Here is a 14260-nt window from a genome sequence, read left to right as displayed (position 1 = left end):
GGCAATATCTCTTTTCTGAATTTTTTTTTTGCTTTTGGTATTAAATTAGTGTACAATGTGTTGAGAGCAATTTGTTTTTAATGTTAAATACAATGAAAGATGATTCAACAAGTCCACAAAGGTTTTAGCTTTTATAAACCATCTAATACAAAGGTTTCATTTTCAAAATCAGAAAAAAAGAGAAGAAAATAACCTAACACAAAAAGGTAATAAATAGTGAAACAAGTTATATAAGATCATCTTTTACAGAAGTACCAAAGAGAGAGAGCTTGGACCTCAGAGCTTACTAGGCTGTCTGCCAAACAAAGAATGGCGACCTTCAGCTATAATTTCTCCGGTCATCTTGTTTCTCACGACAACGATGGTTCCTTTATAACCTCCTCTCTCTCCCATGACTCTCGATGTTATCTCCAGCTCCTCACCAAGCTTGGCTTTTGAAAGGAAAGCAATGGACATGTCCACCGAAACGTTCATGGGTAAACCTTCGACATATACAACTGCTCCACCAACTTCATCAACAAGATTTGCAATTGCACCGTTTGCTAGATACCCTTCTCTGTCCTGCCATTACCAAAACCTAACCACATCAACCACAAAGATATATCTTCATGGTTACAAGAACCACTTTTAATATTTTAAAAAATTCACATCCATTGCTCAGTGGTTAAAAAAAAACCCAATTTGTATCTTTCAGACATCTTACAAGACAGTAGTAATGGTCTCTTCCTTACATGATTGATCAAATCCTATATCAAATACTTTAATCAATAGGATCGATGAGGAAGAGACGAACCGTCAAACGGAGAGGGACCTTGAAAGAGCAGGAAATGAAACCGGGGTCGACTCGGTTGACTCGGATGCCTCTGAGGCTAAAATCTTCGTAGAAGCTTCTTCCTTTCTCCACTTTTCGGGGTGCGTCGCTGACGTCAACGTCTTCGCTCAGGTAGAGATGCTCTCGAATTTTCTCCATTATCATTCTTTCTTCCATTTCCTCCTCTCCTCTCCTCTCCTCTAAAAGTCAATCTGCATCAATTCTATCTTTTATTCAACTCTTAATATAATAAATAAACAATTATTTAATTAATCCATATTTTTAAGGTTAGTCTTGGTCATAATCTCGGAACCTTTCGTATGAAGTAGAGACTTCTATGTGTTTAGTTTCTTCTGCAAGTTTTTTTTTGTTTTTGTTTTGAAGTTCTTCTGCCAATTACAACCCAGCATGCTTTTAGTACGATATAGAATTCTCTAGAACTATTTATCCACAGTATCTTTATATTCTAGCGTACACTGAAGTTGAGCTTGGAAGCTGGAACAAAAAATTCCTCACTTCACAATCTATACATTTACACTTTTTACACACAAAGGTGGCTCCTTATTTATTGTCCCTACCTTTGTAGTCGATTAATCCCTTATCAAGACATATTTAAAAATATTGGGATTTGTCCAGTAGTTCATTCGGATTTGGTGATAGAAATCAAACAAGATTGAATAATTTAAACCAAAATAGAAAAATCATATTATCAAAATAAAATATTATTTTCGTAGTTTTATGGAAGTCGATAATATTTGAAAATATTCCTACTAAATTTATAAAAGTTAGTGAAAAGCACTAATCCAACTAGATTTATAAGTTTATTAATAATGATTAAGTTTATTAAGTTTATTAATAAATGATTAATTTTATTAAGTTTAATAAATTTATTAATTTTTATAAGTTTAATAAATTTATTAAGTTTATTAAGTAAGTTTAATAAATTATTAAGTTTATTAACAAAATTAATTAAGTTGATTAAACTTAATAAATCATTAAGTTTATTAAGTTTAGTAAATTACAGATTGACCCTATTAACTTAGCTTAAAATCAATTAAATCTGATTGTGATGTTGCCATCATATTATTATTTATTTTGTGCATATGACATGTATTAACATAAATTTTGTTGATACATTCTCATACACTGGATGGTTTCCAACATATTATAGTAAACTTTGTGTAGTTAGGAAATTTTTTTCCTTTTATTTATATAAGAGGAGTTCATGTGTGTGCGATGTACACCAATCAAGCTGATTATAAGGTCTTATTAGATTTGGCTTATTAGATTTTTTTGGGTCATGGTTATCAAACATATGTGGTTGTTCGTGTGTATTTGGGTAAATATATGACCGTGTGCGTACATTATAAAACTTTGCAATGTAGATAATTTTCATTGGATAAAACTGTCTTCAATAGTGTAAAAATGTCACTTGGACAAAAGGAACAAAAAAAATCATAACTTATTTTATTTTATGATTTCCCAAGAAAAGTGTTTATTGCACGAAATTATCTAAGAATATAGGCGAACAAAACAAACATGTATAAGAGCATCTCCTCAGTTGCCGTGCGCTCTAAGGAAGCAAAACACACCCACAAGAAACCTATACATTCTCTCGCTATACCTTTTTTAAAAAACAAAAGTCTGCATTTGATAATGCAACACAAACATAACATAAATTTCCTATCCACAAATATCTTATCATTTCGCCATGTCTCGTACTCATATAGTCAGAGCATATATTAACACCTGCAAAACTGGCCTCTGCAGCTATATTGGTGTTTGATTCTATAAACCAAGTTAAACTGGTGTTCCCTTCATTGACTTTTCCGTGAGAATGCGAATAAAACTTTCTGCATCAAAACTAGAGAATATAGGAAGAGAATCAGATTTTCTTCCTCGTAGCAGTTAAAACCAAAGTTCAGTCTTCGCTAACCATTTCATCAATTAATTGTTATGGCTATTGAGTTCTTCAGCTGATGCATCCGTGGACAGTGATCTGCGGTCTTCTGCAGATTTAGACTCATCATTGATTAATGGTTCTTCAGATCCCTGACAGTTCATGTTTAGTGTTATGTAATAACAAATAATTATATACTTTTTAGTTAAATAAATACAGGGACAAGGAAACTGCACACCTCTTGCTTCTCCTGAACTGTTTCCGTGGCATTCAAGCAAACGGTTTCTACTGTAGTTTCCCCGGTTGGATCAGATTGTTCCTGTGATGGAGAATAAAAATCTTGTGTCAGACAAAGTACATGTGTGTGAATGAATACAGAACGGACTGAAAACTTACATTTGATTGATTACTAGATGATTCTGCGGGTGCATCCACATTCGGCAGAAGACCATCTGATGTATGATCAAGATCCTCCGAATGAGTATGACTTAAAGGCAACATGTCTTCTAATACTGATGTTGGAAAAGCAGCAGAATCTTCAGGGTTTCCATGATGATTTACATCAGAAGCTTCAGCTTCTGGTAGTTGTTGCATCACTTCTTGGTCATTTCTAACACTTGGCTCTTCAGATTCTTGATAAGTCCTCTCGGATGGTTCAGGCTCATCAGAGTCATAACTCGTCTTTATCTCATCAGCTGAGTTTCCCGGAAGTTTCTTCAAATCCTGAGAAAAAGTTGCAAAGATTATGTTCAGTGTCTTAATATTTGTTTATAAAAGAAAACATAACCATTTGCATGAATGGAAACAAAAACATGAACTGACCATAGGCTCCAACTTTCCTGATTCTTCAATTTCTGGAGAAGCTAAATACTTTGTTTCATTTACTTCTTGATCAAGTTTTCCCATAGGTAACATTCCACTTTCCTCACCATAAAAACCCATTTCCTTACCAATCTCAGATTCATAACCAAACAAAGATCTCTCTTCATCAGAGGAGGAGTCATTCCCATCAACTGAACTTGGAGGTGATCCGAGTTCAGACACCTCAACTTGAAGATCAGAGTCAACGGAATGTGTTGACACATGATTTCTCTTTATGCTGTAACCAAAATGCTCCATGTATCTTTGCCTCGCGTTCGCCCTTGAACTCGAACCGCCGCTTCTTGGTACTAAACCCGCTAGAGATTTTCCAACACGATCTTCATTTCGTTTGCAGAAAGTTTCAGAAGCATCTGACTGGTCTGAAACATTGAAATCTTTCTCTCTTTCTCTCGGAGAAAACGTTGTGTTCGAGTCACTATCATCGTTTCTGATCGAATCAGTCTCTATCCGTACCTCCCCTGCCTCCACATCACTTTCTTTCATTAGAGGAAGTTGATCGTTGCTACCTAAATCATCAAGAAAAGTCTCTATGAATTAAAGAAGCCTTAGTCCAAAATCATTATCTTCATCTGCATTTACAATAACAAAACTAGTACTCCTTACAGGGTCGGTCCTAAGCAAAGCCGAACGAAACATTTGCTTCTATCCCCAATTCTTTTTGAAGAAAATTACATAAACTTAAGCTGCCAAATTTAAAAAAAAAAAGAAATTTATTTTAAATCTTTACTAAATCGCCTACAGCTCTTAGAGTCTTAGAGTCAGTCTTGACTCCTTATCTGTATTATTATATGTTGAGAAAACCCCCAAACTAAACTCAAGAAAGCAAAAGACAAAAAATAACAAAAATCTATTGACCAAACGAATGAGGCTTTTACTGGTGCACCGAAATTTAAGTCACTTCCAGAATCGAAAAGAAAGAGCATATACCTTGCAGTGGCTTAGGCCTACCATCAAGTGTTTTTCTCCACAATGACTCTAGATTATAATCATTTTGAGACTCTGAAGGGAAGATTCTGTGGTGGAAGCTCTCATGGCGAGAAAAGAAGATGTCTTTAGGGTTAGCATCTGCAAACTCTTGCTGGAAACTATCTCCTGTAAGGTTCGGCTTCTCTTCCTGTGGGTCATAAGGAAGGTCAAATGGGTTTCTTCTCGGTAACATAACGGAAGGTGCAGATCCTGGCATGAGAACTCCATCCGCTTCGTAGTTGTCTCTATCCAAACCATAGTAGTTTCGACCTATGCAGATCCTAGGAACTTCCATATCCATCAGGCTTCTCTCAGCTGCAAGTAGGAACAATCTCCTTGACCGTCTTCTTGTCATCAAGTTCTCTAACCTCTTGTTTCTTTCGATATCGGATGTTCCTAGATCCATTAGGTTCTTCTGGTCATCCTCTGTCCACGCTACTATGACCGTGTTTGTTTCTTTCTCTTCTTCTTCTTCTTCTTCTTCTTCTTCCTCTTCTGATGATGATGATGATGAGCATTCTAGTTCAGTTTCACCATCACAAACCCTCTCCAAAGGATCTTGTACAACGACATAGTCTTCGTTGTCGAGGTTAGACTCAACGAAGCTTTCTTCCGGTCCAAGCAACTTCGTGTCTCTCTTGAAACTCTCCAGATCTGGAGTGATAGTCTCCGGTGGTAATTCTCCGTAGAGAGTTGTGAGAATAACTTTCCCTCTCTCGTCCTCGCTAGCTTGAGACGAGTCCCAATCTTTCCCGACCTCTTCCACTTCCCTTCTCGCGTTTCGTCGAACACTTCTTTGGTGCTTTAACTCAGCCTTCTCTGTTCTCCCCTCCCTCGACCCACGATCTCTCCTCTGCTCCTCCTCACCATTCAGATGATTCCGAAGATAGAACGAAGCACAAGCTATGAACGGAGAAGAACAGAGGATGAAATAGAAGATCCAAGGAAGGAAAGTGTACAAGAAGATCACAAACGCAGAAACACAAGAAGCAACTGGGTATCTCTTGACGTATCTGCACGTTGTGTTCGTTGAAAATCTGATCACTTTCCAGACGATAACGCAGACATCTTTAGCATCAATACCCATGGCTTCTTCTTCTTCTTCAAGTAAAATCCCTGAAACTCAGAATCATTAATCCAAAATCTTGATGAAGAGAAAGAAAGAAAGAAGAAGAGAGGTCGTCAAGCTTTACCTTTGAAACGATGACCAGTCAAAAAAGGAGGGGGTCTTTTTTGTAGATTTAGAAACTTGCTCTGTTTCTTTTTTTTTTTTTAGTAACTTGGGTTATGGAGGGAATGTTTATGTACGGATCGGATCGGATCGGATCGTGCGGGGAAGACACAAAGCTGTGGTAATGAACGACTGAGTTAGTTGTATGCATGTTTTTCAAAGATTCTTTTGTCTTCTTTATTACACGTTTTGAAGTTTAGTTATTTACTTTAATTTTCAGGTTAACCCTTGTTTTTCTCCGTTTTTGTATTTATTGCCCGGTTTTTTTTAATGTGGCTCTTAGATGTGTAATTTAAGTTCACCGACCCATGACAAATTCTAGCATGAATAATTCGATCATAATACATCATTTCTTTGTGAATACAGTTGGATGGATATAGATTACGATACTATTATTTTTTCTTCATCTAAATATACAAATATAAACGAGTCAATGGTTGTTACTTGTAAGATTATCTTTCTCTTCAAGAATAAAATTCTTCTGTTAGTAGTTTCGCAGGTAATTTTCGTAATTCAATTTCTGATAAGTTAACAACGTTTATATTAGGAAATATTTGGAATTCTGGATTCTCTGTATCACTGTATGGATAATCTCGTGGAAGATTAGATGTGTTCGGGTGTTGATAGAATAGTGGTTGAATTTAGTCTATGATTATGAAGAGTATTCATCCGTAGAAAACTTCTTTACATGATGAGACGGATAAAGAAAGTTATGTGAGAAAATGACAACTGTTGATGGTAATCGGGTAACAACGGAATTTATAACAAACCCATGCTGAAAAACGAATAAGAAGAGCTTTTTTTTTATCACCAACACATACAGATTCATATCGAATAAGAAGAGTCAATTAGCTAAATATACATGCCCTAAATACTCTAAATTCGTTTTTTTACAAAAAAAAAAAATACTCTAAATTCGTTATCCACTAAATATCCATTTAGAATTTTGGTAAATCATCTTTCTCATCATGATTTTTAATGGATATCAAATGGTAGTATAGAATTTGCATTAATTTTCAACAGAATTTAGCAATGTTTTGTAAACTGAATCTGAAACCAGAATTTTTCAGACCATGAAGTAATATGGTTTGCTTGGATTTAATCGGGTTCAACCAAATTCAATTGAGTTTAATCACAGAATAAAAAGATAGCTAAATCTAAATGTTTTATCAGTTATCTTTGATAAATTTACAATCATAATTAAATTTAGTTATCAAAGTTTTTAATAATGATAAAATAAAATTTAAGTACGGTTTAAGTGAAAATAAATATAAAATTAGTATTTGATTTCAAATATAAAATTAATAGTTGGACTTTAAATATTTATAAATTGTGAGTTAAGATTTATTTGTATAATTTAAAAGACAAAAATAATTACCAAAATTGATATTTGACAATAAATTTCAAATATTTGTATTCTTTTAACTTGGATATGTTTCTGATTCATAGTTTAAATCGATCTAAACATTGATTCCATGCAGATTTTAAAACACTGAAATTTAGTGATAGTGCTCCATCAAAAATCCTTTGAAAATAACCATTACTCTAATACTTTATAGTTATTGGATAACTGAAATTCTTACGAATTTTGTAAATTTTACTTTGCATTTCCAACTATGGTAAAACAAAAAGATTAATGCCTTATTCAAGTATTTCATATAAAAAAATAGTTATCGAAAAGGGATTAAAAATATTTATACAACTCTCCATATAAAACAATATTTATAAACAGTATATAATGATGCGTTGAATGTTGGAAACATATAATATAAAATTAATTTTATCGAAAAGGGACTAAAAATTATTATAAGATTTGATATTCATAAAAATGATTTAATATTATATTATACTCCTTCCGATTCATATTAAATGTCGTTGTAGAATATTTTTTCGTTACAAAATAAATGTTGTTTTCGATTTTTATTGTAAAATTTATTAATTTTATTTAACAATTTATTTTTCTATCGGTTGAAATATGATTAGGTGACATAAATGTATAAGTAATTGTGTTTTTATATAATAAATATACAAAATTAATTTTTTCCTTAATTTGTGTGCACAAACCCGAAACGACAGTTAAATTGAAACAAAATGAGTATTAAGATAACTCAACATTTATTCCAAAAGAAATATTCTCTTTTTCTTTCAAAAAATATATTATTTCATACTTTCACACATATTGAAAGGTATATTAAATTTTGAGTATAAATATATTATTTTATGTAATTATATATTTTCATAGATTAAAAATATATTAAAATCTGATTCCAAATATATTATTTTATGTGATTATATATTTTCCACAGTTTTAAAACTAAAATAAATTATTGAAAGAAGAAGTCAACAGAAATATGTATTTTGAAATATAAAAATGTAAAAAATAAATATTTAAAATAATATTTCTCATAACATTTATCTTGTATAAATGAGTGAGTTTTAAACAAAACTCACTTTTTAAACAATGAAAATTACAAAATTTACCTAGGGAACCAACGGATGTTATTCAACGAAGAAAATAAAATAAAACCAATTAAGGGCCTTGTATTAATAACAAGTCTCCTCCTCCTTACGATTCTTATCAGAAAGGACGCTGACAAAAAAATATCTGGGAAACAGGCGACACGTAAGCAAACTTATTGGATGCATTTGGATTCAGGAGTGACAAAATATCTATCACACCAATAGTATCCTTTCTACTCCTTTTAAAAGGACCACAACCATTTCTCTTTCTTTTTTTTGTTATCAGAGTGTAGTGTGTGGTTCCAGTGAGATTGAGTTCCAACGAGTTTCATCCTCTTCATTCATCAGATCCACAGCTCCATCTTCCAGGTTCATGTCCTCTTTTTTTCCTTCTTTGATCCACTCTTGATATGTGCACAAAAGTCCATCAGTTGTTTATGTTTTGATGCATGTATTCTTAGAACTTGGTGTGTCGCATCCATAACCACTTTAATATATCTTGCAGACATGTCTTCCGTACACAGTAGTACTTTGATGTCTGTCGTATGCAACAACAACAACAAGAACCACTCCGCCTGGCCCAAACTTCCAAACTCTTCCTTACTACCTGGATTCGATGTTGTTGTCCAAGCTGCTGCCGTTCGGTTCAAGAAAGACACAACAACCACAAGAGCCACGTTGACGTTTGATCCACCAACCACTAACTCAGAGAGAGCCAAGCAGAGAAAACACACCATCGACCCTTCTTCTCCTGATTTTCAGCCAATCCCATCGTTCGAGGAATGCTTCCCTAAGAGCACTAAAGAACACATGTACGTATATCAACTCAATTCACAATTTTTCATTCCAAGTCATCCATGGCCGGCCGTGAGATTTAGGGGTCGTAGGCGATTTATGAAAGATTTTAATAAAAGTTTTTTAATAAACTGGGGTCATATGTTTTTTGTAATATTTTTCAAAAGTTTTGCGGACTGTAGAAGAATGTTTTATTTGACTTTGTCAAGAACCGGTCCTGAAGTCATCAGTTGAAATCATTGGTTTGGTTTTTGATTGTTTCAGTGAGGTTGTTCATGAGGTATCTGGTCATGTTCTCAAAGTTCCTTTCAGACGTGTGCATCTGTCTGGTGGTGAGCCAGCTTTTGATAACTACGACACTAGTGGTCCTCAAAATGTTAACCCACACGCCGGTATGCTCTCATTCAAAGCTTGTGTTTATTCACACTTTCTATGTGACTATCACAATAAACAAATCAAAACTTGTCAAACACAGGGCTTGCTAAGCTAAGGAAGGAGTGGATTGATCGTCGCGAGAAGCTAGGAACACCAAGGTACACCCAAATGTACTACGCAAAGCAAGGAATCATAACCGAGGAGATGCTCTACTGCGCTACCAGGGAGAAGCTCGACCCTGAGTTTGTGAGATCAGAAGTTGCTCGTGGGAGAGCCATTATCCCTTCCAACAAGAAGCATTTGGAGCTTGAACCGATGATTGTCGGTAGAAAGTTCTTGGTCAAGGTCAATGCCAATATCGGAAACTCAGCTGTTGCGAGCTCCATAGAAGAAGAAGTCTACAAGGTTCAGTGGGCGACCATGTGGGGAGCTGACACGATCATGGACCTCTCAACTGGTCGTCACATCCACGAGACGCGCGAGTGGATCCTAAGGAACTCAGCTGTTCCTGTCGGCACCGTCCCCATTTACCAGGCCCTAGAGAAAGTGGATGGTATTGCTGAGAATCTTACCTGGGAAGTGTTCAGAGAGACTCTTATTGAACAAGCCGAGCAAGGTGTGGACTACTTCACTATCCACGCTGGTGTTCTGCTGCGTTACATTCCTTTAACAGCTAAGCGTATGACTGGAATCGTTTCTCGTGGAGGATCCATCCATGCTAAGTGGTGCTTGGCTTACCACAAGGAGAACTTTGCCTATGAGCACTGGGATGATATTCTAGACATCTGTAACCAGTATGATGTGGCTCTTTCGATAGGTGATGGTCTTAGACCTGGATCCATCTATGATGCTAATGACACTGCTCAGTTTGCTGAGCTTCTTACTCAAGGTGAACTAACTCGCCGAGCATGGGAGAAAGATGTGCAGGTACACCTTAATATAATTCACTAATCTTCATTTTAGTTGCATACATCCTGGGCCGGATCTTGGTACAGCCTAGTGAAACATTGGCTTTGGCCTCCAAAATTTTTAAAGATTTTTTATATAGAGATAGACCCTTAAATTATGGAATTTTTTTGTTTTGTTTATAGACCCCGAAATCTTAGAACCGGCTCTATACTAGTTGAATTTTTTTATATTTCAAGGTGATGAATGAAGGGCCAGGGCATGTGCCAATGAACAAGATTCCAGAGAATATGCAGAAGCAGCTTGAATGGTGTAACGAGGCACCATTCTACACACTTGGTCCATTGACTACTGATATAGCTCCTGGATATGATCACATCACCTCTGCCATTGGAGCTGCCAATATTGGAGCCTTGGGCACAGCTCTTCTTTGCTATGTAACACCTAAAGAGCATCTCGGGTTACCAAACAGAGACGATGTGAAGGCTGGGGTTATAGCTTACAAGATAGCCGCACATGCAGCTGATCTAGCCAAGCAGCATCCACATGCACAGGCGTGGGACGATGCGCTGAGCAAGGCGCGGTTTGAGTTTAGGTGGATGGATCAGTTTGCTTTGTCCTTGGACCCTATGACCGCTATGTCCTTCCATGATGAGACACTTCCGGCTGATGGAGCCAAGGTTGCACACTTCTGCTCCATGTGTGGACCAAAATTCTGCTCCATGAAGATAACTGAAGACATCAGGAAGTATGCAGAGGAGAATGGTTATGGCACTGCTGAGGAAGCTCTCAGAAAAGGGATGGAGGCTATGAGTCAAGAGTTCAATGTTGCAAAGAAAACCATCAGCGGAGAGCAGCACGGTGAAGTTGGTGGTGAAATCTACTTGCCAGAGAGCTATGTCAAGGCTAATCAGAAGTAAAAAGGTCAGTTTTCTCAGTGGTCGTCGCTTTACAAACATGTTCGTTACTCTTATATGGTCAAAAATGTGTTCTCTGCCTGTTGTCATCTTTCTTTTGCTTATGGTTCCTCAGGGAAAGGGTGGAAACAAGACCTCGCTTACGCAAGTCTTGGTGCCTGTTAGACTATACCTGAATAAGGCACAAAATGTTGGTAAGCTTTAGTAGTCTCTCTGTCTGTTAAACTTTAGAACTATCTATGGTTTATGTTTCTGTTTGTTCCTTTGAGTCAGAGTCAGTAATAAAAATAAAATAAAAACTGAGTTGATGTTTTAAATACTTTTATATGTGATTTGGATGGTGAATTGACATGAAAAGCACCAGGGGTGCTTGAACCAGGCTAGCCTGCTAAAACGCGGGGTAGCCTGGCAACAGGCTGAGAAAGTCCCTTTGAACCTGAACAGGGTAATGCCTGCGCAGGGAGTGTGCAGTTTTCTTTTTTTCTTTTCTATAGGAGAAGAAGCTTCTGCTGTTGCCGATCTTCTGAGTCTTGGTCCACGGTTTCCCCGCAGTTTGATTCTCACGAGCTAAGAGTTTCAGCTTAATTGACTTATATCCATAAAAAAAAATTCTGAAGCAACTGATACACTAAGTCACTAACACTAAAGAATGGTTCAATCAAAATATCATTCAGATTGGTAAAAGTTTTTGCACCTTTGGGAAATAAGCCAAAATCATTCTGGTCTGTGAAATTGTTTTCCAACTCCACAAGACAAACCATATGGCTCCTCTTTATGATCATCATGTTTGCTAAATTCATTCAGTTTCTTACTATCTCCTTGAGGCTTTGTCCTCACAGATTCATTCAGTTTCTTGCTCGATCAGAACAAGCAGATGTCGGGCAGCAATGTTCTTAATGTCCTCACTTTCATGAACATGAATCCACTTCCTCTGCTCCTTCGTAACATAAATTTGAAAAAGGGTGTTCCGTATCAATAAGTAAAAAATTTATGTTATATTGCAGCAGAAAATTAGTAAAACGAACATACAAAATGCCACAAGAAACTTTTGGCGTCATGAGGAGTAGGTTACCTTTTCTATTATTTTTCATTTTGCTTTTCTAGGAGATCGCCAAAGCCTCACCTACCAGCTGCTGTATATGACTGTCTTTGGTTTTACATATGGATATGTTTCTGTAAAGAAGTAAATGAACCATTGGATATGTCAATATGTCATATGAACATTTTCTATCTACTGTATCACTGTATCTGCAATATTTTGAGGTAATGAATATTTTCATTACTTTCACTATCTCATGGATTCAATGTGAAGAATGCCCAAACTAGCATGCAGTACTCGTGTGCGGATGTCTTATAATTCTTCATGTAGACTATATACCAGGACCGTCTCAAATTAATTTTAGACCATGTTTAAAAAATTATTAATTGTATATTTGACAATTTTATCAAGTAATTTTAAATATTAATAACTTCGTTTGTTTTTTTTTTAATTATAAGTTCAAAATTTGGCATTATATCTAAAATTTTAAAGTTTCTAACCATAACTGACTATGTAATTTAATAATTCTTAATTTTTTTTATTTTTCTATTTGAGATCTTGTTTGACTGCTCCACTTGCACGTGCTGCTAGCCATGCTATATACCACCATAAGGTTTCTGACTAATATCCTTGATAAAAAGGTATTCTCAATATAGAACATGACTGAAAGATATAATTTGGAGGCTTGTGAGCCTTTTCTTGCAACATAAGTGTGATTTGTAACTAATCGGATTACTTTTTTTGATCAAATTAAACTTATATTGAAACACAGTTATTCATCCCCAAGAGGGTTTGATCGTAGGTAGTACAAGGCTGATTTAGCTAATGAATCAGCATGAGCATTTGCTAAACGCGGAATAAACTTAAAAGAGATAGAGGTGAAAGACTGAGCCAACAGATGGATGTCATGTAGGATGCCTTTCAAAGCCACATCTTGTCCTTGTGAGTTCAGAAGCAGGATAAGAGCTTTTGAGTCAGAGTAAACATCGAGACTGCTGACATGTGACGAGACTGCAGCGTTAACCACAGCTTTTACCGCAAATGCCTCAGCTACAAGGGCCGAGGTGACAAAGCGCCGGTGAGATGAAGAAGACTCCGCACAGGTTCCTTCAGTGTCTCGGAGTTGCCATCCGAGGCTGCAGTTGCCTGTTGAAGAATCCCAAGCTGCATCTGAGAATGAAGACCAAGTATAAGAATTCACAGCTTGTGTAATGTTAGATGAAACCACATAATGTGGTACATGAGGCTTTGCGACCATCGTCTGAGCAGCTCTTCAAGATCTTGCATCTTGAATAGTTTTAAGAACAGAGTCTTTCTCAGTAAAAAATCTGTTTTCAAAAAGGAGTTTGTTCCTATTGGTCCACACAATCCATAGGATCCAGGGATATAGTGGCGTGCTTCCAAGGCCGAGAGGGGGAAGAGATATCATCTTCCGGCACCGATCAAGTAGTTCTGAGACAGATGAGATTCCTTGTGGGTTCGGCTTATTGATGCACGGGAGTAGATCCCACACCTGGCCAGCAAAAGGACAGTGTAATAACACATGAAGTTCCGTTTCAAACTCGCCACATCGTTTGCAAGTAGAGACAGCATCAATTCCTTTGTGTACCAAGACTGAACCCACAGGGAGCGCTTTGTTGTTGGACTTCCAAAGGAAATGTTTAATCTTTGGTGATGCTTCTATCTGCCAAATACACTTGTTCCAATTGAAGGCTAGGTCAGATTGATCTCCGTTGAAGAGTTTGGCAATGGCATAGCCCGATTTCGTGGAGTACACGCCCAGGCATTGGGAAGCCATACTCGCTCATCTTGCATTCCAAGGGTACTGGGAATCAGTCTCCGGATTGTCTCCTCATATCGGGGGAGATTACTTCTAATAAGATCAAGGTCCCAGTCTGTAGACGATGGTTTCATCAGTTTGTTAACCCGCCAGTTTCGATTTACTTCAGTGGGTGGTCCCATGATACACATTGGTTCA

The 14260-nt window shown here is 36.5% G+C and overlaps 3 protein-coding genes across 7 annotated transcripts; 1 reads left to right on the top strand and 2 right to left on the bottom strand.

The window, feature by feature from the left end:
• Positions 1–112: 112 nt before the first annotated feature.
• LOC125603550 (acyl-coenzyme A thioesterase 13) lies at positions 113–1070 on the bottom strand. Its single transcript, XM_048774464.1, has 2 exons — positions 794–1070; positions 113–561 (listed from the first exon to the last, which is right to left on the bottom strand). Exons 1-2 carry the CDS (start codon positions 986–988, stop codon positions 277–279), a joined length of 480 nt encoding a protein of 159 aa, XP_048630421.1. The 5' UTR covers positions 989–1070; the 3' UTR covers positions 113–276.
• Positions 1071–2254: 1184 nt separating this feature from the next.
• Positions 2255–6467, bottom strand: LOC106451521. 3 transcript variants are annotated; one of them, XM_013893453.3, is made up of 7 exons: positions 5753–6467; positions 4521–5675; positions 3534–4099; positions 3108–3434; positions 2950–3030; positions 2748–2820; positions 2255–2675 (listed from the first exon to the last, which is right to left on the bottom strand). In XM_013893453.3, exons 2-6 carry the CDS (start codon positions 5644–5646, stop codon positions 2755–2757), a joined length of 2166 nt encoding a protein of 721 aa, XP_013748907.2. In that variant the 5' UTR covers positions 5647–5675; positions 5753–6467; the 3' UTR covers positions 2255–2675; positions 2748–2754. The 3 variants fall into 3 exon arrangements, with proteins under 3 accessions (XP_013748907.2, XP_013748906.2, XP_048630419.1); XM_013893452.3 differs by having other exon boundaries at positions 2748–2863; positions 5753–6461; XM_048774462.1 differs by having other exon boundaries at positions 2748–2863; positions 4521–6462.
• Positions 6468–8391: 1924 nt separating this feature from the next.
• LOC125603549 (phosphomethylpyrimidine synthase, chloroplastic) lies at positions 8392–12534 on the top strand. 3 transcript variants are annotated; one of them, XR_007335551.1, is made up of 7 exons: positions 8392–8619; positions 8756–9062; positions 9310–9437; positions 9521–10347; positions 10566–11250; positions 11359–11437; positions 11623–12534. XR_007335551.1 is itself a non-coding variant. In XM_048774463.1 (6 exons), the coding sequence occupies exons 2-5, from the start codon at positions 8758–8760 to the stop codon at positions 11244–11246; spliced, it is 1941 nt and encodes a 646-aa protein (XP_048630420.1). In that variant the 5' UTR covers positions 8392–8619; positions 8756–8757; the 3' UTR covers positions 11247–11250; positions 11359–11562. The 3 variants fall into 3 exon arrangements, 1 of the variants encoding a protein (XP_048630420.1); XR_007335550.1 differs by having other exon boundaries at positions 11608–12534; XM_048774463.1 differs by lacking the exon at positions 11623–12534 and having other exon boundaries at positions 11359–11562.
• Positions 12535–14260: the final 1726 nt, after the last annotated feature.

This window comes from Brassica napus, unplaced genomic scaffold, assembly GCF_020379485.1.
Source record: "Brassica napus cultivar Da-Ae unplaced genomic scaffold, Da-Ae ScsIHWf_34;HRSCAF=63, whole genome shotgun sequence".
NCBI classification, from domain to species: domain Eukaryota; kingdom Viridiplantae; phylum Streptophyta; class Magnoliopsida; order Brassicales; family Brassicaceae; genus Brassica; species Brassica napus.
This window is presented reverse-complemented; position numbering and strand designations above follow the sequence as displayed.